Genomic DNA, 24,322 nt, shown 5'->3' with positions numbered 1-24,322 from the left:
TATCTGATGGCAAATCAAAGTCTCCCTTGGAAAGGCCTGGATGTCAGGGCTGGAACTTTGGGAGTCCTTGATGCCTTCTAGTCTTGCCAGCTATGGACCACTGAGGGATTTTGGATCCTAGGCACTGAATTATGGGTACTAATCGCCCTGGGTCTGAGAACTTCCTTTCATACCTGCCAAGTCCTCCAAGCCTTTGAGGGGGAGGGCCACAGTTTCCAAGCGCTTCTTCAGCTCCTCCTTCAGGTACTGTTCTCCAATGAGGTCAGACAGCTCTTCACAAAGCACTTGAGCTTCGGTGATCTCCTTTTCCAGCTGCCCCAGATCGGACCGGATCTCACTCATTTCTTCCAGCTGCTGCTTCACAGCCTCTGGCTGCGTGCTGATGGCAGACTGACCACTCACCCGCTGCCCGGCAGCCTTCACCTTTTCAGACAGCTCCTGAAGCAGTTCTTGATACTGGGTGCTCTTGACAATGGCCTGGTTGATTTGGCTGGAACGGGAGTTAAGCCGTTCTGTGAGCTCAGTCCACTTCTGGTTGATGGCCTGGAGATCGTCCTGCATGCGGTCAGTGGACGGGGACGCCTCATGAGGGCTGGCGAGGATTCCTTGGGCCGCCTTGTTCAGCTGATCATACTGGGGCTTGCGAGCTTCAAATTCTTTCAGCATGAACTGAAAGAGAGACCACACCGAGAGTTGGCTTAGTGTTTACAGCAAAGCTTTAAAAAAAATGCCAGCAGATTACCAAAACGGTTCTACACCACAATCAGCACCGGTGGCATTGGAACCACGCACCCCTTTGAAGCTCAACAGATCCTATTTCTAGGGAGGAGCCCTGTTCACAATGATTCATCTGGCAAAGAGCCCTGTTCACTGCAAAGGATTCTGAGACACGTACTAAGGTGAACTTCTGGTTCACGCCACATGCCAAGCCTTCTGAGTCTTTATATTAAGAACACAATGACAATCAGTTCTGCAGGGCCTGTAAAACAGAGATGTTCCGCTGGGCAGCAACGGTAGTTCCATCTTGCTGGCCTCCCGATCCACCCCTCCTCTCCACCCCGATTGGTTTAATGTTTATGAGGGTAGGTGAGAGAGAAATTTTAGGCGAAACTGGGGCCAGAAATCACACCAGATATAAGAAATTGTTGCCACCATCAGTAGGAGACTGATTTTATTGTTTTAATTGATTGGCACGTTTTATGGATTTTGTACTGTGTTTTATTACATATGTGAGCCACCCAGAGCCGGCTTCTGCTGGAAAAGGGGGGCACAGCAAGTCTAATGAATGAATGAATGAATGAATGAATGAATGAATGAATGAATGAATGAATGAATGAATGAATGAATGAATGAAGTCTTGCTGGATCAGAACAGTGGTCCATCTAGTCCAGCATCCTGTCTCACACAGTGGCCAGCCAGCTACTCCAGAGAGCGAACACCAGGACACAGAGGCCAAGGCCTTCTCCCAATGACATCTCCCATCACAGGTCACCTTACAGCATGACCCCCAGGCATACTCAGTTCCCCCCATAGTTGACGGATGCAGAGAAGATGGGCAAAGGTAGGTTTTCCGCCTTTCAAGGCTTCTTGATCACCAAGCTGATTTTCTCACTGAGGAGTTCCTTGGGAACTGCTGATCTAAGCAGTGAGTGGCATGAAAAAACTTCTCTCCAGCTCAGGGGTAAACTGCCACCCTTGTTTAGGGCCCCCTCCTGGCACTCTGAATGAGATGTAAAGATACACAGCCTCAACGGGCCAGTAAATTAAACAGCAAATCAAGGGGTGAGCCAAGAAGAAGGATTTCAGCTGGCTGATAACAACACAGAAGACACAAACCATCTGCAGTTTCAAGGAGTGTCTACAAAGAAGCTGAAGAAACTCTCCTTCTAACAGGACTTCCGCTTTAAAAAATCCTGATGGCGATGATGATGGCATTCACAAAACATTCCACTCGTCTGCCTTATTTGTCCTGCTGCTGTTCTCGATCATATAAACAAACTGCAGCATGACAGTCAATTGTGCTAGCCAGGGGATGTTTTATTTTCCCCCTTCTCTGTGTGTCTGACTGGATTCAGGCTTCTTGGCAACATGATTCATAACCCCAAAGGGAGGGAGAGAAGTACAAAAAATGGGCAGGCGGGGCTGGTAGTGAGAATTTTTAAACAAAGCTCATGGTGTGGAGAGAGGGAAGAGGCATCTTGAGAACAGCTCAGATTGATGGAAACTTTATAGGGCAGGGTAGAATTCTATTGGTCTCTGGTGTCAATTGATTACGGCTGAGAGGGGAAACTGCCATATCCCCCTCTGTCCATAAATGCAGCTTATGGTGACACCTCCTTTGGCAGTGGCGTGGCATGGGGTGCCTGGCTCTTGAAACTGCTCCTGGCTCAAAACCCTTGTTTCCTCACCCCCTGCTAATTAAATGCACCCTTGAAAATTGGATTTTAGGTCCACTGGCATGAGGCCAGTTAATATGGAGGGGCCGAGGCAGGAACTGGGTGGCACTGCTCTGGAAGCCAGACCCACACAGCAGCTTGAGCTCAGGCCTGCTCCTGCCCCCATAATGAAATGAACATTTACCTCAGAACTTCCAACCCTCAATAGAAAGCAGAAATGAATGTGCCTTCACAGCTCACCTGAACTTGCTGTTTCTGTGTGCTCAGCATGTTGGGATCGATGGAGAGTGGTCCCAGCACACTCATCATGAGCTCCTTCTCCATCAACCAGGGCCGCAACTGGCCTTCGGCGACCTGGAAGCTAGCCAGCTCACTGGCCGACTTCTCCAGCTTCTGCTGCCGCTCCACCGTCACCTGGTTAACGTGGGCCCATGTGGAATCTGAATGCCAGAAATGAAATGGTTGGGAACATCACCAGCAGTGTCATCACTAGTGAAAATTTCTGCAGCATCCTTCAGCTAAGGCTAAGCAAGAGCCTCTGCATCTTGAATCTGAATTACTCTTTTCGCCTGTTCCCTGTTCTACAACTTGCCTTCGCGAATTTGCCCCGGCTGCAACTTCTAATCTTGTCTCATCTGATGTTCTTGCTCAGGAAGGAGCCTGACCCTGCTGCTCTCTCCCATGACTGGCAGGTTCTGACATGCCTATCTGAAATGAAAGCTCAGCACTGTCCACTCACACTCCCTATAAGCTGTTCAACAGGGGTCCCAAACGTGGTGCCTGTGGGTGCCAAAACCTCTGCCAGCACCTTTCCTGGTACCTGCCTAGTGTTTTTAGGAAGCAGATGGGAATTTGACCCAACAGGGCTTCTGACTGACCACTGGGGACTGACTGCAGGTTTTCTAAAAGTTGCTTCAGCTGCCCTCACAACACAAGGATCTTCACTGTGAAACTGAAGGTAAGCTATGTGCATGCAAGAAAACAGTTGTAAAACAACATGTTCATTTAAAAAGGCATCCTGTTTTACAGAGCTTCTACCTGAAATGTTGAAGCATTATTATTAGACTGCATATCCTCACTCCCTGACATTCTGTGTTTGGTTCCACCCAGTGTGGCAGCCATTTTGTCAGAATTCTACAGATTTCCACAGGCTCAAAAAGATCAGGTACCCCTGCTCTAGAAGCTACCCACGATGTACCTATGATAGGGGATTAAGGTAGTTTAAGTAGCCATTTTCAATCCCCAGAAATCTCCAGTTCTGTGAAATGGAATAGGAGTCCTCAACATTTCAGACCCTCACCAAAACTACAATTCCCAGGATGCTTTGGGAGCCAGCCATGATAGTTCACATTGGCATCAAATCAATGCAAGTTTGTAGTAAATGTACACAGTGGAAAGGAATGCAACAATACACGTTCACACAATGTTGCCTTTCCTTTTTAACCTGAGATCCCTTAAATTGAGATGCAGGGAACAGAATTGGAGTCCCTCTGCATGCAAGCCACGTGCCTCTGCGGGCAGAGACCTCTTTTAAATGTAGCTTGCAGGACTATTCTTGGAAAGTTTCCATGCAGTCCCAATTATTGGCCCAGCTCCTGTGCAAACAGGGAGTGCCTCCTCTGAATAAACAGAGATGGAACCAATTCTAAACAGAAGCCAGTTTAACAAATAGTTTAAGGGGAGACTTTTGAATACCAAGTAGTTTAATTATTCTATTACAAATATTAATTCTTGTTTAATAAACATTCAAATTGTCAAATGTTGAACAGGGTATCATGAGTTTTCACCAAAATAGCTATCCGTAGGTTTGGCAGAAATGCAATGTACGGTAATAGGAAATATCTCTGCAGTTTAAATCTATCAGGAAGTCTTCAGAAACTCAGGCATTTCGGACACACCTTTTTGGGCCAGTCAGAAACATTCTCAAAAGACAGAGAGGCAGAGTGCTCACGGGGAATGTGGGGTCACATGTCCCTGGGTGCATGCCAGCTGGCCATGTGTGGGGGCCCCAGATAATTGCCCCCCCTATACCCCTCCCCTCAGACCCGCCCCGCCAGGCTGCTCTTCAGCTAGCAGAAAAAAAGAGCAGCCTGGCAGAGCTGCCGCTGGGTGCCCCTCACCCCACCCCCAGGGGAAGCCCAGCAAGGTTAAGGTAAGTGAGGCGCACGGGGGGGGGGGGGAGCACCGGGGGGCGGTGCAAGTGTTGGCCCGAGCGCCATTCCCCACACACACATACACACATACCTCTGCAGGCACACAAAGACTAGCACATGCGATGGAAGAAGGGACAGGAGTGGGACACCAGTGGGAAACACTGACAATATTCAATAGAAGACCAGAAAGCAGAGAAAGGGCTACTAAAAAAGGAGGATGAGAACTCTCTGCTAACTGTCTCAGCTTGCTGAAAGCCTTGGACAGATCTCTCTTTGGCAGATTCCGCATGGGCCAAAAACAGCAGTGTGAAAACCCTTTTACACTGTTTTAAACCGTGTTCACACCGTTTTCACACCACTGTTTTTGGCCCATGTGGAATCACTCACTCACTCACTCACTCACTCACTCACTCACTCACTCACTCACTCACTCACTCACTCACTCACTCACTCACTCACTCACTCACTCACTCACTCACTCACTCACTCACTCACACACTCTCTCTCCCTCTCTCTCTATCTCAGTCAATACTGAGTCCCCAGAAATCCAATGCAAGGGACGAGCAGGGCCAACATTGTGGAAAGATCTGCAAAACTCTGCAGAAAATATAAGCAGCACAGTGTTTTGGGAAATCCTCCTCTGCAAGCCAGTGGGATCACATGAGTATATACCCTGCTAACATTACAGACACATACAAGCAACACCTGTGCACCGGTGACATCCCTCTTCTTACATCCTGCTTGAGAATCCCTCCCACTTGAACATTTCACTGAGACTCTCCTCTGCCTGACACACTTGGTACAGATTGGCCGGCTCTGACTTCCTAAAAGCAGCATGTGTGAGCGGAAGCTGGCTGTAACAGTTTCCTTGGTTTCTTCCATGCTAGCCATTCAAGTCAGGAAGAGAAATATTTTGTTCCCTTACAGAGCAGCCAGACACCATCACAGCCAGCCAGTATTTTCTGTGTTCCTTTTAGATTTGATATGTGGCTTTTTTCCAAGTTAACACACACAACTGCAACACTAGAAAAGCTCTAGGGAAGTTTTCAGAGACCACTGCACCCAGGATTTTGCTACTTTCCCTCCCATGTAAACTAGACAGTAGGATTTTGCTCACAGGTGTTTTTATGGGGAATGCAACACTATATTAAATATTATAAGGAATCACCCTTTCAATTTCACTGGCAACTGAACAAAGATTCCCGAAAACCTACAACTGTTCAACACAACAAGACTGCTTATACTGAATATCCACCATTCACATTCATTTCCTATCTGGACGGGCAGTTTTGGGTATGGTGAGGAGGGAATAGGAGCAGCACGCTGGAGCTCAGTGTCCCTTATTGACATTAGAATAAAAATGTTCCCACTGCGACTCAAGAGATTTAATTTTCAGAACCCTAAATGTGGGGGCTGGCAGTGGGAGAACGTGGATGCTTACATCCATTTATGTGAACACAATTCTTAGAAGACCTCCCTTACCACAGACAGGGAAGGATATGCCGAGGCAAAAGAGCATGCTTGTGCTATTCTGGCATTTTCTATTCATTCCTGAAAGCCCTGCACAGGATAATATGCTGGTGAGTTGTGCCCCAGTGGGTCCCTTCACTTCCTAGGCCTGTTTCCTACTCTTTCTTATCCTACAATTCTTGCAGCACATAAAAAGGTCCCGCCCACCCTGTTAGATGAACTTCAAGTTGAACAGAACTCTGCCTTCCTGTTGAGATTAAAACTGGGGCTGAATTTTGATTAGTCCTGGGTGAGTTTGGGGAGGGGGGGGTCAGAGGTCACCGGGCGACATACTTAGGTCTTCCAGCAGTCTCTTCCAGGTTCCAACTTCTGGGGATTCAGGATATTTCTCCAGGAGTCCAGAGAGATTTTCTTTAGCCTTGTGAACTTTCTCAGAGTTCTGCTCCAACTCAGACAGAAATGCCTATTGGGAGGGAGTGGGGGGAGGTGCAAAGGACAATAATATTATTGCAGATTTTATTTTTATATTTGTTTCAAACAAAAAGGCCTGCCCCAGAGCTGCAAGAAACCCCCAGGTGGGGGGATGGGCAGGAACTATCAATCTGGGCGTTTTGGGGATGGAACTTTTCATCAGTAGCAGAACTCTTCACAGTCAGAGAACATGAGCCATGCTAGGTTCACATCAAGTGTGCAACGGGAAGACCAGAGGCTGCTTGCATGCAAGTACTCCCAAAACTCAGATGACAGCAATCCTTCCAGGACTCATCAGAAGAAGAGCAAGCAGAACTCTGAGACCTCCGCTTGAACTAATCAACCAAGAGCCCAATTCACCCCTCCTTAGGGGTTGGGATGGCCACTCTCACAGGTCTTTGCTGGGCCACACAATTTGAGAACACCCATGAGAATAATTCCATGGAGTTGTCAGAAAGAGAGAAGGACCAGGCTGCATCTCTTAACGACAGCGTTATTTTTAAAATTCCTGACCATGTGAATCAGGGTGGTAGTACTACAAAGGATCAACTCACAAAGGGAAACACAAACCCAACCTTTGAAATGAGCCTAGAACTAAAGGGCTGAGAAAAGCTGAGGGGATATTAAAACCTTAAGTATATCCAAAATATTTTTATTCCAGAATTATATCAAAAACATTTACAACCATTTAATTCAATGGAAATATAAATCCAGGAGCTACATCTCCAGTAATACCTAAACCCCCACAATAATAGCACATAAGCTGTTGCCTATATTGACCCGATGTGTTTCAACCCAAAGGTCTTCTTCAGAGGTAAAAAATTATATACCCAAAATTACAAATCATATATTACAATAGTGCAAAAATAACTCAACCAAGAAGAATTGCATATAAGTCAGGTAAAAATAATTAAGAAAAATATGCTGTAATTATAAGACCTACATTTGATTGGAGTGAGTAATCGTTACTTGTACAACTACAGTTAAAAATAATTTTTCTCAAGGTTGAAATTATGTATCTGACAATTTTTCTTAATTATTTTTTTCAGACTTATATAAACCCTTCCTATCAGTTTGGTTATTTTAGCACTATTGGAATAAATTATTTATAATGTGTGTGTGTGTGTGTGTGTACACACAAACACAAACACACACACACACACACACACACACACACACCCTCCCTATATATTTGACTTCTGATGAAGACCTTTGGGTCAAACTGTGTCAGGTCAATACTGGCAATAGCTAATGTGCTATTAGATCAACCTACGTAACAGTTTATGCACTTTTACTGCCCTTTTTGGGGGGGAGGGGTGTCACTGGATATGCAATTCCTGGATTTATATTTCCATTAAATTTCCACAATTTTTAATGGTTGTAAATGTTTTTAATATAACTTTTGTGAGTACAGCATAATAAAAATATTTTAAATATTTAAGGTTTTAATATTCCCTCAGCCTTTCCCAACCCTGTGGTTCCTGGGCTATAAAATATGAACCACAAAACAGGAGCCGAGAGAAGGCTTGCTGCCTAGCAATGCCACAATGCCCGCTGGACAGCTTTCAAGCCAAGCTGCTGGCTAGCAATCCCCTGTTCAGCTGAACTCGGGCCTGGGATTCCCTGCTGTTGTTCCTAGGGTTGCCAACCTCTAGGTGGGACCTGGAGATCTCCTGGAATGACCACTGATCTGTTTACGAATGTGATGAATCTCTCCTCAGACTCTGTTGTCCAAAGGCTCTGCCCCAGTTCACCAGTAACTTCCCAGCTCAGAGCTGGTAACCCTATCCAAGCACAGGTTGCTCTGGTGACCTTAGGCAGGGGCTCCCTGCCACTAAGGAGACAGGCAGGTGTAATATGCTGCAGTCTTCCCCAACACTGGGGAGAGTGACAGAGCTAACTTGGGGACTGACACTGAACAAATGGACTGCATTGCTACAGAACGGTCCTCCTGACCTGCTCCTACTTCTATGCAGCATTGCCTGCCCCCCAGGGGAAGAAGAAGAAGAGCTTGGATTTATACCTCTCCTTTCACTCCTGCAAGGAGACTCAAAGGGGCTTACAATCTCCTTCTCCCCTCACAACAAACACCCTGTGAGGTGGGTGAGGCTGAGAAAGCTCCAAAGAACTGTAACTAGCCCAAGGTCACCCAGCTGGCATGTGCTGGAGTGCACAGGCTAATCTAGTTCCCCAGATAAGCCTCCACAGCTCAAGTGGCAGAGTGGGGAATCGAACCCAGTTCTCCAGATTAGAGTGCACCTGCTCTTAACCACTACTCCACTGCTGCAAGTGCCAAATCCCAGTGGTTTGCTATGGGGCAAGCCTTCCCCTGCGGCTGTTCCCCAAGGCCAGGCTTTCCCCCCACCCAATACACTCTAAGGTAGGAGCATGGAGAGGAAGAGAGAAAAACAGTTGATGCAAAAGGTTTAGCTCGTCAAAAACCTTGGCTCCAATCTTAGTCAAGTTTCCACTTTTGCTGATCTTCCCTTCAGTTGAAGTGAAGCCCCTTCTTCCCTTAGCATCTCTGCTCAACACCCAGCCTATGAACCCATCGGCTGAATACTGCCCCACCCCAGAACCAGAAAAGAAAATGATTATAAACAGCAGCTTTGCACACCACCACCTGCCAGATCAGCCTCATGTACAAAACTGTAGGGGCCAAAGCCATGTTAGGCATCCATATGGTATTCTCCACAAGAAGCCCCTTCTTCTCACAATCTACTTAGGTGAGAAGGTAGAAAATGAAGTATAAACAAATAGCTGCGTACTTTGTTACGATCTGCTTGAGCTTTCATTGCCTCTGTCTTTGTGAGTGAGGAGGACCCTTCCGGTGCCGACAAGGCTTGCTCCTTGGACTCCAGCCACTTCAGCACAGAGCCCGCCTCTTCCTGGGCGTCCCTCATTTTTGCCAACATGGTGGACAGATCTTCCTGGCGCTCCCGTAAAGCAATGCCAAGGCCTTCATAGTGCTGGTTCACATCTGAGACGTCACACTGGATCTCGGTCAAATCTAAAACAAAAGAGAAGGTGAATATATGTTGGGAACAGTATTCAGTCATGTCCCGTGACGCTGGGGCAGAGATGAAAGCCTAGAGAGGTATTCACATGAACTAAGACACATCATGGCCTTAGGAACCCCTACTGCGTCATTCACACACAGTTCACCTGAACACTTTATATACAAAAGCAAGCTACTCATTTGCAAAGGCAAAAACAGAAAAGGTGGTTCCAAAATTGCTTGTCAGCTGGGCACCTGAATAAGATACCACGACTTGGAGGAATGGCAGGAAATTCAGTGAATACAGAGATAGAGCTTGTGAGAGACCCTTTGTGGGTTCCTGCACCTTTCAATATATCCATCTTACGCAGGGAAGCTTTTTTGTTTTCTTCCTAAAATTCTCAATATTTGCTTTGAAATCCCACCATCTTTCACTAAGGAGCAGTGGGCAGACTTCAACAACTTTGAGAGTGCATTTGCTCTGTCTTTTACTTGGGACTGGAAAGTTTGCCCAGAGTTGATCTGAGGACAGATAACTTCCTTAGACAGAAAAGCCATTTTGATATCACTTCGGCTCTTTAGCATGACCCTGTCCTTTATTATGCTCATTGGGTTGATCCATGCCATTTTTCCTCTGCTTTTTCAAGCATACTTGCTATTTGAATTGAGAAATGTGGCTGTCATGAGCCCATTTTTCATACAGAAAGGTGCCCAACACCGGAATTCCACCTTGACTGCTTCCCTGTTAATCTGAAATGGCATCTGAAGATTCTGTAATGCCTTGGCATATCAAGCTGAAATAACTTTATCTAAGCCTATTAAACAAATATCCCTCTAAAAACTCTATATAATGCTGGCCAGAATTGAGTGGCTATTTCAGAGAGCAGATGGATAAAACGTATTGTCAAAGGCTTTCATGGCTGGAATTACTGGAGCGTTGTGGGTTTTCCGGGCTGTATGGCCGTGTTCCAGTAGCATTTTCTCCTGATGTTTCGGCTGCATCTGTGGCTGGCATCTTCAGAGGATCCTCTGGAGATGCCAGCCACAGATATAGGCAAAACATCAGGAGAAAATGCTACTGGAACACGGCCATACAGCCCGGAAAACCCACAACACTCCAGATGGATAAAAGTTGTTCACACCAACTGCAAATGGATTAATGGAAGTGGGAAGCTGAGGATATGAGCTATTGTTCATTTTATGATTCTATTTACCAGTTCATTTTAAAGGTTATCATCTGTATAACGTTACAGCCAATAGTTTGGCCCAGGATGATTCTAACTCATTTTTACTTCTTCAGATTCTTGAGCTTTGTATTATGTTAACTTGTTAAATTATTTTTCTGTTGTTACATTTGCTGCTACTCCTATTGTCCTGCTCTTCCCAGAGAAGTGTGTGGCATTACCTCCAGGAGACCCATTGATACACATACCCACACATGAACAACAGGCTTAGCTCTCTCACCTTTGCAGGTGTGATATCCATTCACACTGCCTACAGAACTTCCTGCAGTGGCCACCACAGAACCTGAGTGAGACAGACACAGAGGCAGACAGAACGACAAAGACAGACATGTTAGTGATACAGATAGTAAAAAAACACAGGCACGCAGTGTCCTTTGTGACTAGACCACCACCCAGAAGGTCAGAAGGACAAAGTTGGACCAACTGCAAAATGAACTATTTACATCCTTGCCGCCCAGGAAGATCCTTTGCCTCGGGACAGGGAGCTGACCTGGAAGTCGCCTTCACACAGAAGTAGAAGAAGAAAAAGAGTTTGGATTTTTATCCCACCTTTCTCTTCTGTAAGGAGATTCAAGGTGTAAGGAGATACAAGTTTCTTTCCCTTCCTCTCTCCACAACAGACACCTTGTGAGGTAGGTGGGGCTGAGAGAGTTCTGAATGAGCTGTGACTAGTCCAGGGTCACCCAACAGGTATGTAGGAGTGTGGAAACACACCAGATAAGCCTCTGCCACTCAGGTGGAGGAGTGGGGAATCAAACCCAGTTCTCCAGATTAGAATCCACCTGCTCTTAACCACTACACCACGCTGGCTCTCATGAAAAAGTACATGAAAAGGTCCCCATGCCATGCTGCCTTCACACCATCAGCAGGAAGTGTGGCACCCAGAAGACACTGGGAATGTTTTCAGTTCAGGGGGCAGTTTCCACTCACAGTGCCTGCCAGTGGCAGGAACTGGGGCAGGGGAACAGAAGCCTTCCACCCCAGATGGCAAAAATACGTGCAGAACCTTGCCACTCATCGCAACTGCACAGTGGAGGAAGTGTGCTGCAGAAGAGGCAGCTCCTTGCAATCTCTGCATGATCAAGGCCAGGTGCAGACAGGTGAGCTGCAATCTTGGCAATAAGGTCTTGCAACCTGCCCTAGAACAACCCTAGGCAATCAGGTAGATACCAAAGAACAATTCTCACAGAGCCAGGAACCACCTCACAAGAGGCAGTGACCCTGCAATTGGCCAGCTATGTAGAAGAGGCTTTTCGGCAGCTAGCTGAGCAGGTCAGAATTCAGCAGGAAATGATGGGAATGATTGAAAGAGCAAACCACAATCACAAAACAAAGTGAACACAGCACAAGACGACACAACATTCCACGACAGGCCCTGGTTTGGTCTCCGAAGCTCCACTCCCAAATCAAGACATATCCAAGTGCTATATGAACCCAATGCAATGAGCAAAGAGCTCCTGGTTTCCACGCACACCCAGAAACACCAGCTATACTTGCATGTTCCCGCTCAGAGGGTTGTGTGAGGGATGGGATCGTGTGGTTTTTAACTAGCATAACATTTTGCCTCCATTTCCTCCAGCCAGATGATGAACAGAGAGACATCCAAAGCCAGTCCACTAAGAGACGGCAACCCAGAGGCGTAGTTAGGCCAGAGTGCGCCCAGTGCACACTCTGGCTTTTCGGAGGGGCCCGGCGCCCCCACCCCCCATAGCCCCCTGCCCCCCACAGCATTCCACTTACTTTTAGGAAAGGAGCAGGCCGAAGAAGCCTGCCTGAGTTGCCTGGGCCTAGTGGGAACTACACCAGAAAGGAACTACACCAGGTCCAGGCAACTCAGGCAGGCTTCTTCTCTGGGATGTTCCATTCCTAAAAGTAAGTGGGGGGGTGCGCCGTGGGGGGGGGCACCGCAGGGGGAGTGCACGGGGGCCGCGGGGGGTGGGGAGATTTTTCCGCCCCCCACGTGACCAGAATCGGTGCGCCTGGTGCGTTGCGCACCCCACCCCCCCGCACCCCTGGTGGCTTCGCCACTGCAGCAACCTCTTTTAACAGAACTTCAGAAACCTTCCTCCTTCTCCCTCTCCCACTTAAATGAGTTATTCACACACAAAACAAGAAACCCAGAAATAAGATTCCCCCCTCCCCAGTAACAAGGCCACAGCAGCCTGAATAACTCGCACTAGCCCAAGCATGTCACTAGTCTCTGGAGCAGTGGAAAACAAGCTTGCTCCCTCGCCAACATGACATCCCTCCAGATATCTGAACATGGCTATCATGTCACCTCTTAACCTTCTCTTCACCAAACAGCTCCCTAAGTCTCTCCTCGCAGGGCATGGATTCCAGACCTTTTACCATTCTGGTTGCCCTCCTCTGGACCTGTCATAGTTCTTACATGGGAGACAACCAAGGAAGTCCAAGGTTGCCACCTCTGTTCACCTGTTGTCTTGAAAATAAGTCAGTATTTTATCACCCTTATTATTAACAAGGCTAAAATCCACATCAGGGTTAGTCTGGACAGATCCTGTTTTAAGATTTAATCCTGAACCGCAGGGAGGCTTCACATGCTTCAGAATGGTCTAGTCCAACCCCAGAAGCATTCCTGTTAATTTTTTTCTCGCACTGCACTTGGGGAAACCATCCAATGGGTCTTTTCCCCTTTCCCATGCAGTACTTTCCATGCTTCTCTCTCTGCCATCCAACCACCTCCAGGAAGAGAACACAACAGCTGCTGTGATGTCACCGTCCCAAAAGGACGTTTAAGGAATGGAAGTGAAAATTAAAACTTCCTCCCACTGAAATTCCCAAGAGGGTTTTAAATTGCCAGCGAGAAAGATCACAATGGCAGCCCCAGCCAGGATGCTGTTGGGCTGTTTCTTCAGCTATTGAAATGGCATTCCTTCAGAGAGAGGTCTTAGTACCCTAATTCCAGACAGAGCTGCAACAGTCAGTCCCAGAAAGTACAAGCAGTAGCTTTGTGGCACCTTGGTAACTACCAGAGTTTTTCTGCCAGAAGAAGCATTCATGGACTGGACCAACAGGTACAAATTTGAAAATCCCTGGGAGGTGCCCCTGGGAGTTTTATATACAAAACGTGTGTGAGGCAGCTTACAAATTCCTTTCCCTTCCTCTCCCTACAACAGACACCATGTGAAGTAGGTGGGGCTGAGAGAGTTGTGAAGAACTGTGACTAGCCCAAGGTCACCTAGCAGGACAGTAGGAGTGGAGAAACAAATCCAGTTCACCAGATAAGAGTCAGCGCTCATGTGGAGGAGTGGAGAATGAAACCTGGTTCTCCAGATTAGAGTCCACCTGCTCTTAACCACTACATCACACTCGTTCTCCACTCCAGGAGTCCTTCAGATCTTCACAAAATCAAACCCCCCCCCACCTCCAAATCCAAACTGCTGTGGCTTGCATAAATTCTATCTCATGAGCAACTGAAAACAGGATAACTCATCAAAAAAGAGATGAAAACTGCCGTACTGAAGCAGTTTTGGAGGGGAGTGTCTCACCTGTTTTGGATTGTGCATCAGGAGCTGTAATTTCAACTATCAAACTCTCCAAGGCTGTCCCTCTACAGTTGATATCCCTCACGAGAGCTCCCTTTTCCGTCCATTCGTCCAAGAGAAGCTAGCAATGGAACATAGTCAGATGTCAGAACTCAAGGCACACACAAAGACCTGGATGTATGATGGGCCATAATGTGTATCTCTCAGTTTTGTTTAAATAGGAATGAAACTTTCTGGCCCCTAACAATATGAAGTAGGCCTGAGCGCATGGCCAATGACTGGTGAAATCTCTGAAGGCCACAGAAATGAGGGGTACACATGGGCCAACAGGATTTATAATGCTGGGGGCGGAGGAGAAGAAGTGCCATGCACATCTTCATCCCCAAAGGATACCAGAAGCAGCAAATATTCTGCAAACTAAGAACACTGATAACAATGTATTATCATTTACACAGCTCTCAGAATTCATTCTTCCTTGGGGCAGATTTGTGAATTATTTGTTTGTTCCGAGTAGAAACAAACAGGAAAACACAATCGCCTTGGCTACAGGGTTCCTGCAAAGAACAAATGAGTCCCCCACAGAGCACTTGGGAGGATCCTTCTCTGCTAAGGAAGTCCAGAACTGGATGGAGACTGGTCACAGTGAAGCTTGACCCCCGGCCAGCCAGCTTTGGCCCTTCTTCCCAGGGTGTGGTAGGCCCTTTGCCGCCTGGTGGGATATTCCCTGCATCCACCCACACAGAGTTCTCGACGTGGCGCTCAACCCACCTCAACTTGCTGCTGCCTCTTCTCCAACTCATGGGTGCCCAAAGAGGTTTCGACGGCTGGGATGTTCCTTTCTGTTTCTTTCAGCCACTTCCGGATGGATCCAACAAGCTTTCGGAACTCGTCCAACTGTTCCTGACACGATGATGCACCTTTCTCTCTGAAGCGGGCACAGAGAGGAAATCAGGAAGGTCAATGAATGATTGCTTACTCTCCCAAACAGTCATGGGATGGGAAGCTAAGACGACCCTGGAGCCAGCCAGGCCAAGTAGTCCCTCCAGTACTAAGCAGAACTCCTGGAGCTTGGCTCTAGTGGCTCCCGGCTGCCAGCAACAATCTAGGGCAGTGGCCTGCTAGGAACTCTCCTTGTTAGTTTAATGACCAGTCTGTCCCTGTTTTTATTTTTGCTTCAAGCCTCTCCCAAATTGTCTTGGGGTACCAAAGGGAAAAACCAGACACTTCTACAAGAAGTTGTATTCAAGAGTCTATCTTCCTTCCACGTCCACATTCCTTTAAAGAAAATGCTGGACCACCCTGTTGATTTGAGTGATTCTTGGCATCCAAATCAAAACTGCTGAGGTGGGAAGAAAGAAGAAGGCTGAGGAAGCGAGGAAGATTTCTTTTGTGCACCCCCATTTCCATAGGGCTCTGCTAGGACACATTCTGCCTGGTAAGGAATCCTGTATTATTCAAAAGCTTGCACCCGTGATGAATGATTGTGAACATAGACCACCCAGTTAAGACTCTCACGTCACAGCTGTGAATTCCCAAACAATTATTTTTATTTATTTTTATTTAATTAGGCTTTTATACCGCCCCATCCCCAAAGGGCAACACAGGGCTGACAATACTGGCCTACCTTACAGGGCTGCCATGAGGATGACTGAAGGGCTTTAACATTTGAAGACTTCACTAAGATTTGTTGCTATAATTTTTGCAACGCTGGCACATTTCTCTGGAGGCAGCACATTTCAGACTGACAAGAAAAGGCACCTTCTTGGGAATCAGGGTATAAGTCTGGTTTGTTCTTCACTCATCAGGCTATTATTCCACACACACCCCTGCACAGCTATTATTCCCACCCACCCACCAACATTGGTTGGGTGGACAAACTTTTGAATCTGCATTGTGCCCAACTACTAGCAGCTGCCTTCCCTCCTGTCTTTCCACACCTACCAATAAAGCTGAGAAAACACCCAGAGAGGACAGAGGTTTGTCCAATCCCTCCCTGCATTTTCTCATCTCCAAAAGGTCAGTTTTAGGTGACTTCAATCTCCTTCTCTCTTGCAGTGGCGTATGTTGGGGGAGGAGAGTTTTAATTCATTCGCAATTGCAGAGAAAGAAAAGGACTTTGACACAGCCGGAAAAGCATGGCTTCCATTTGACTATGCTATTGGTTGTCTTCAAGAGGCAGAGTCTTTTGGGAATTCCAGCTAAAGAGTCAGCGTGATGGAGTGGTTAGAGCATTGCTGGGTGGCCTGGGGCCTCTCTCTCTCTCTCTCTCTCTCATTCTCACCCAGTTCACAGGGTTATTAGTTGTGAGCATGGGTTATTAGTTGTGAGCACCTTGCACCCCCAGGATTAGTGCCAAAGTTTCCACCCTCAGAAGATCATTCTCAGATTCGCACTTTGTAAAGGCTTAAAGACTAAAAAAGACTCTTTGCCAGTTAGCCGGAGGAAAGCTGGAGAAAGCAGAAAGTGGGTTTGAATCTGATGTGTTTTTTCTGGGGTGGCAGTTTTTGCTCCTAATGTTTCACCTGCATTTTTGGCTGGCATCTTCAGACTCCACCTATGGTGACAAGGACCCTGCCGAGAACTGTGGCTGCAGTAGCAACTGCTGCTTGGGGCCAGGGGGCTCTGCAGAAGATCATTAAGAAAAACTGATTTTTTTTCCTTTCAGAAAAGACAGATAATCGCCTGGGTGCCAAGCTAAGCTACGAAAAGCTATGGCAACTGAGCCCTCTAGTTGGCGCTGTTTGAAGACCTGGACCCTGACTGACTCCTTGCCTTGCTCCAATATTTGACTCCATCTCCTTTGGAAAATTAACACTTGGGTACCACTTTTTCAGGGATAAAAAGTGCTAAACGTACTTTATCTCAATGAGCTGCAACAGTGCTAAAAATTGTGACCCTAATCGTGGTGACACCTACTCCCACAGTAAGCCAGAAGTCTTGGTATTCTGAGCAAGACCTAGAAGGCAATTCGAAGGGCGGACAAGGGGTGGAAGAGATGGCAAAGAGTTGCTGGCAGCCACCGGGAAACACACGGTGCATTCCTTCTTAGGCTGGAGGTCCAGTGTAGTCTTTGCTGCCTTTTGGCTGTTTTCAAGTGGCAGCTGGATGAAAACTTGTCAAGAATACTTTAGGTCACTTAGTGGGCTATACTAAAGAGTGCAATATGTTTAGCTTTGCTTGCATGTCAAAATGTATTTGTGTTAGAGGAGGTATTTTAAATGGAAAGATTTTTGTTTTTAAATTATTTTTACAGTATGGATTGTTTTCTGCTTTTATATTGCATATAGTGTCTTTTATGTAACGAACTGGCAAATGTTTTGTAGAAGATGGTTTCAAAATGACTGGCTCTCTTCCTGCAACCTTTTGACATATAAAACCAGTGTTTTATATTCGTAAAAAAAGAGAGAAAATAATACTTTAAGTCAGTGATGGCAGTGAAGTCACATGTGTGAAAGGTGATATATCACAGTGTTTTAGATGACGTGCTGGCATTCACCAGCACCCACCAACAACTATTCTCCCTGCTCAAATCATTTTCGTAATTCTTCAACGTTTCATGACTGGACAGCATTTTAAAAAAACCTAATTAATATGTAATAATTGTTTCTCTTTTGTTCAGGGTGGGGGGATGTGAAATGCCAGCAGAGTCAACTTAGGCATTTTCCAAATTTCTGACACACCGAGCCCAAAAAGTTTGCCATCACTGCTTTAGGATGATCCTACATTCAGGAGGGGGCTGGACTAGATGGCCTGTACGGTCCCTTCCATCTCTATGATTCTATGCCTGTGATACACATTTCTTTTGCCTCTGGTCAAACAGGTTTGCAGGTTTTTGACACAAAACCTATTTAACAAGAGGAGGAAATGGAATGAGTGCAAGCACAACCAACAGTAATAGTCCTTCGTTCAAATCCAGCTCAACTCTGCAAATAATATCACCTCTTTTGAGGCGTGTAGAGTACAAAATGTTTGGGATATGGTAGTATTCGGTTTTACTATGGCTACAGGTTCTTCAACCTCTAAAATTCTATGGTTGGAGCTCATCTAAGTGTAGCAGTGTGTTGCAGTGATTAAGAGTCTCAGACTAGTATCTGGGAAACTCAGGTTTGAATCACCACTCAGCCCCAGTGGCGTAGTGCTCAGGGGACAAGTGGAGCATCTTGTACTGGGCACAGGCCAGTGCAGGGACATTCCGGGGGTGTTCCAGGGCGTGACGGTGCAGACGGGGGCGTGGCAGGGGCGCAGTTCCCCTATAAGCTTATTGAGTGACTCTGGGCCAGTTATGGTTTCACAGTCTAACCTATTCATAGAGTTGTGGTAAAGATGAAATGGAGAGGAGAATGATGTAAGCAGCTTTGGGTCCCCACTGGGGAGAAAGGGGTGGCACAAATGAATCAAATTAATAAATGCTGCACCCTTGTCACCCCCACCCTGAGCTCAGGCCCCATCATACCTCTCTTTTGCAGCTTTCTGCAGTTGCAGGAAGTCTTTCCGCAAACTGCGCACCTTCTCCTGGTGCTGGGGAGAGGTTGCTACCACAAAACCACAAGAGTTCAGCTCTGCAGATACGCGTTCCAGTGTCTCAAGGTCTTCTTGGTGCTGCATCATCTCGGAATTCAGTTCCTGGAAGAAGAACATGGGAAAAAGTAGGGAGGAAACATAAGCTTTGGAACTGAAAGCACAGTTCAATACGCATCTCTGGTGACACAGCTGCATTCACCACAGGGAGAGGGCTACAAAGTCACATGGCCCAGGCCAACCATGTGGGCAGGTGGCAGAAGGTGGCTGATGCCTTAGAACCTATTCTACACAGCTGGACTCTGGGACTGGAAATGCTGAAAAAGAGCTTGCCATCCCCATGGAGCCTACGGCCCAGAATGCAGGCTCAGAAAACTTCTTTGCCATGATAAGCTTTTCTCCGCAACAGCTCAATCCTATGACTTGAATGAGCTATGTATATCAACAGACTATTTATTAAGATATAGGTTGTAGATGTTCTTTTTCGGAAAAGGGGGAGTTGTATCTGGATGCAAAATTTTTAGAAAATAAATAAACATTGCATTATTATTCTGGTCATTGCAGAAGTGTATGGCCTAGGGACATGGGGTCACTCTGGGCGCCTGCCACAAGCCCTCCCCTCCCTGCAGGCTGGCTTGGGGGCAAAAGCCGGCCTGCAGGGAGGCAGGGGGTGGGGTGGGGCTTGGGGGCGCCCAGAGAAGGAGTTGTCTCCAGGCGCCATTTCCCCCGCGATATGCCTCTGAGTCATTGTCTGTGCTTTCTGGCTGCTGACAGCCCCTCTCCAAGTTCTTAGCAAAAGCCTTTCCCAGCCCTGTTAACAGAGATTCTTGTGAGTTACTGGAGATGCCACAGCCTGTGCCAGAAACCTCAATTGTGCATAAGCTCCACCCACTACTCTCCAGGAATAGCTTTCCTACCTGGATTTGTTGAGAGAAGTGAGCAATATCATGATCTGGCTGGTTCCCCAAGGCCAGCAGGCGACTTCTGCTCTCCATGAACTGCTGCAGTTTCTCCGAGAGCTGCTCGTACTGCTCCACCTTGGGCAGAAGGTCCTTCAGAGCATCCTCCTTCTCTTGCTGCTGGCTCCGCAGGCGGTCGAAGCGTTCGGTCACCTCCGCTAGCTTGGTCTGCAGGGCTGCTGCCGTGCTACTGTCCGACGTTGCTGCAAACCGGGCCACCATCTCCTGCGTGGCTTCCAGGCTGCTCCTTTGCCTGGCAATGTCCTGCTTCAACTTCTGTTGACGCAGAGACAGGTACATTCATATAGACCAGAACAGGAAGGAGTACCTGTTTGCACCAACTGGAATCAAAAGGCCCTGGCTCAAAATGAGAAGCAGCTTGGAAGCATGCCGGGACTCTCTGCTGTAATGAACATAAGAGCAACCTTGCTGGATCAGACTGGTGGGTCCATCCAGTCCAGCATCTTCTCTCACACAATGGCAAACCAGTTGCCTTGGAGAACCAACAACAGATATTTCCTTAACATAGCCTCCTAGAAGTGGTCTTCGGAAGCATACTGCCCCTGAATGTGGAAATTGCCTTTAGCCACCAAGGCTAGTAGCCACTGCAGTCCTCCATGAACTGGTCCGATCTCTTTTTAAAGCTATTTAGAGTTGGGGCCAACACTACCACCTCTAGCAGTGAATTCCACATCTTAATGGAGGCTTATGCAGGAGTGGAGATGCCATACATATTGATTTATTCTAACAGGAATTTAGCAAGCCAGGTAGCAAAATCTTTCACAGGAATCTGCGTTGCTCCAACTTTACAACAGATTGTGCATTCCTTGCCCTCAAGTTTAACAAAAGCCATAATTCCTGCTTCCTAACTAAGGGGATGCCCGCCAACCAGCAGAAATGAAATACAGTACTGAGATCTCAAGCTGGAACACCAACTGGTAAGGGAATTAGGCTGCAGTTGTTTAAGTGTTGGACTAAGATCTGGGAAAACCACATTCGAACCCGCCCACATACATTTAAACCCCCAGCGTGGTGTAGTGGTTAAGAGCAGGTGCACTCTAATCTGAAGAACTGGGTTTGATTCCCCACTCTGCCACTTGAGCTGTGGAGGCTTATCTGGGGAACCACACTAGCTTGTGCACTCCAAGACATGCCACCTTGGGCTAGTCACAGTTCTTCAGAGCTCTCTCAGCCCCACCCACCTCACAGGGTGTTTGTTGGGGGAGGAGGGAAAGGAGATTGTAAGGCCCATTGAGTCTCCTACAGGAGAGAAAGGGGGGATATAAATCCAAACTCTTCTTCTTCTCTTAGTCACAAAAGCTTCCTGGGTTACCTTGGCCAGTCACACACCCACACACAATGTGTAACCTACCTCACAGGTTTGTGGTGAGGATAAAATGAAGGAGAGGGAAATGATTGGGGAAGACTCAACTGGGGAGAAAGGTGAGGTAAAATAAATGTAAGATCTAAATATAAGATTTAATAAATATAAGCTCTTGGAGGAAAAGGAATTCTGCATTTCTCCTCCAGCTGGGAGTGAGCTACAAGTATACAATAAGCCTGTTCTGGAAGTATTCATTTATTTACAACTAAGGGGGACTTCAAGACCTTTAGATTAAGTAACTGGAAGAATTTGGTGACATGCAACTTCCAGTGATGTCAATCATCCCTGACAAGTGGATCTCCCCCAGGTTTTCAATCCACTGTGATGAAGATGGCTTTATTTACAGTTCCTTTAGCTGTGCGTCATCAAGTAACCACTGACTGGGGGTGACTCCAGGACTGCAGGGTTTTCAGGGCAAGAGATGAGCAGAGGCAGATTGTCATTGTCTGCATAGCAACCCATCTTCCCTGCAAATCTCTCATGCAAGAACCAACTGAAGTTGACCCTGCTGGGAGTGAGCTACAAGTACAAGCTATAAGTATTTTAAAATTTATTTTGTTTTGTACATTGTTCCTCGACAACAATTTTACAGGAGAGGGGACAGTTTAGTGGGAAATAGATGATTTAAAAACGGGATGTTATAGTAGTTAATGATACTGTATAACAGTGTTTCAGTCCTAATATACTGTACACCTCCCCTTAAGAAAAAGAGAGGAACTTTTGTATTTTTGTACTTTTCTTTTTATTATGATATTTTTTCTGTATAACTTCTCCTCCATATACAATAATACGTAAACTATGTAAGAATGACTGGTTTTTTTATATTAATTGAAAACCAATACAAAATTATATATATATTTAAAAAGTTGACCCTGCTTAGCTTCCACATTCTGACAAGATCAGGCTATCCAGGCTGCTACAGTTCCCTTCTTGTAGGGCTACGTATCCATTACATTTTGCTTTGCAAGATTTCCATTAGGTACAAGTGAATAGCAGCAAGGCATATTTCAGTGAAACCAAACAATCTTAACTTGGCATTCAGGTGACTGAGTCATTATAAAGAAGTCCTGGAGTGCAAAGCCCTAGCTTTAGATCCCAGCTGTCTAGAGAACTGGCTGTGGTTATACAGTATTGACTCAGCACTAACAGTATTGACTAACCCGAACACAACAAAGCAAAGTGGCTCACCATGTTTGTGGCAAGGGACTCCTGGACGGAGGAGGATGAGAAAGAAGCTACGTCACTCTTTTGGAGGCTCCTTTCGATCTCCGCCATGGACTGAAGGAGGGTCTCCAGCCCCTCCTGGACACTCTGCGACTGGGCAATGGATTTCTGCAAGAGGTCCGAATGCTCGGCCATCCGGCAGGACAGACTCTGGAAACGGCTTACGATGGAATCTGAGGAAGCCAAGAGAGATCCCGTGAACGCTGAACCAGGGAGGGAGTTCAAAACTATCATGCCAAGGATATCTAACCAAACAGACCACGTGTTACATGGAATTCAGCCTGTAAAAGCAGCTCAGCAATGCAAGAGCAGTGTCAAGGTAGCTCAGAAGTGCCACATCTGTATACAATGGAGGACAATTCGGTGCCTGAAACAGGAAATCTAGAAGGTACAACCTCCCCTCTCCACGAATCAATATAAGGGACCATCTCCCAGAAAGTTCTCATCACAGTCCATCTTTGACCCTCAGCAACAATCCTAAAAGCTAAAATGACTAAACAGAGAAGCAGCAGTGGCATAGTGGTTAAGAGCAGGTGCATTCTAATCTGGAGGAACCAGGTTTGATTCCTCGCTCTGCCGCTTGAGCTGTGAAGGCTTATCTGGAGAACCATATTAGACTGTGCACTCCAACACATGCCAGCTGGGTGGCCTTGGGCTAGTCACAGTTCTTCTGAGCTCTCTCAGCCCCACCCACCTCACAGGGTTTTGTTGTGAGGGGGGAAGGGAAAGGAGATTGTAAGCCCCTTTGAGTCTCCTTGAGGTGAGAGAAAGGGGGGATATAAATCCAAACTCCTCTTCTTCTTGTTATACATTGCATATAGCACGATAAAGCAAGCCTCATGGGAAAAGACAATAATGCTAGGAAACGCTGTTGACAGTAGGAAAAAAAGGAAGACCCAGCATGAGATTAATCCACCAAATAAAGGAAGCCATGACCCTCAGTCTGAAAGACTTGAATAAAGCTGTTAAAAATACAATGTCTTGGAGGTCATTCATTCATAGGGCCGCCATAAGTCGAAAGTGACTTAACGACACATCACAACCACACATAATGCTTTCTGTTATTACCAGTGGTTTGTTGAATGACTCGGTGGTCAGGTGTAAGAGGGGGCTTCCTGTATCTCCAAGAGCGAACGCATGGCCTTCTCCAGCTGCTTCATGGGCACCTGATGCTCTGCAAGGTCTTCCTGGAGACTCTGTTGAAATCAAGGACCAAAGTAAGTGCAGAGCAAGAGCAGGTATTTACCAAAAAAGTTGGTGGTTAATTCGTAAAAATGGGCGTCAGGATGGAGGTCAAATATGCTTGGAGACCTGGCAGCTTCAAAACTCAAATCCCAAATGTACTTGGGTGAGGGTATCTATTGTTGAGCATAACGCATTCTGCACATGTCTAGAGGCGTTCATCTTGACTGAGAAACTATGTTCCATGACCAAAACCCCATCTTTAATCAAGCCACTCAGGTAGGGGGTGCAAGTCCTACCAAAGGAAATGCTAGGAATCACATGTGTGCTCCCCCCCTTCTTTTAAGTATGTAGTGCACAGGGAAAATGGATGGGAGGAACAGAGGCAGTTAAAACCTTCTCCAGTACCATTTTTTCAACCTGAAATGACAGCAAAGAATTGTCCTTTGCTCCCCGGGGTAAAAATTCAGCCCCTGGGCATTGCAGTAAGTCACAATACAACACGATTATATTTAATAGTACCTCCAAGCTGGTTAAAAGACAGAGCTGCATTGTTTGGAGTTGGATTTTTTTTAGTCTACTAAGCAAAAACACCTGAAAGGTATGAATAGAAATGCTTGACTACTTCCTTACTTTGGCATTGGCCAGCTGCTTCTGCAAAACAGCTGGATCAGAAGAGATGGGTTCTGAAAGAAGGTTCGAGACAGTTTCTTCGCTCTCTCGCAACCACGTCCGGAGAGATTCTGAGACATCCTGAAATTTCTTAGAGCGATCCAGCACCATGTTCAGATGGGAGCCCAGTGAAGTGCACTGCAAG

General features: G+C 46.6%; 1 protein-coding gene across 1 annotated transcript in view; it reads right to left on the bottom strand.

Moving 5' to 3' along the window:
- MACF1 (microtubule actin crosslinking factor 1) overlaps positions 1–24,322 on the bottom strand; it is a 364,404-nt gene that overhangs the window by 106,903 nt on the left and 233,179 nt on the right. The window contains 13 exon segments of the mRNA XM_048501619.1: positions 174–669; positions 2,637–2,836; positions 6,353–6,482; positions 9,259–9,500; positions 10,953–11,015; positions 14,242–14,359; positions 15,007–15,163; positions 18,692–18,861; positions 19,674–19,991; positions 22,288–22,496; positions 23,392–23,425; positions 23,427–23,519; positions 24,139–24,315. Coding sequence (XP_048357576.1) covers positions 174–669; positions 2,637–2,836; positions 6,353–6,482; positions 9,259–9,500; positions 10,953–11,015; positions 14,242–14,359; positions 15,007–15,163; positions 18,692–18,861; positions 19,674–19,991; positions 22,288–22,496; positions 23,392–23,425; positions 23,427–23,519; positions 24,139–24,315 — 2,407 coding nt within the window.

The sequence above is a fragment of the Sphaerodactylus townsendi genome, linkage group LG06 (assembly GCF_021028975.2).
Source record: "Sphaerodactylus townsendi isolate TG3544 linkage group LG06, MPM_Stown_v2.3, whole genome shotgun sequence".
Classification (NCBI taxonomy): domain Eukaryota; kingdom Metazoa; phylum Chordata; class Lepidosauria; order Squamata; family Sphaerodactylidae; genus Sphaerodactylus; species Sphaerodactylus townsendi.
This window is presented reverse-complemented; position numbering and strand designations above follow the sequence as displayed.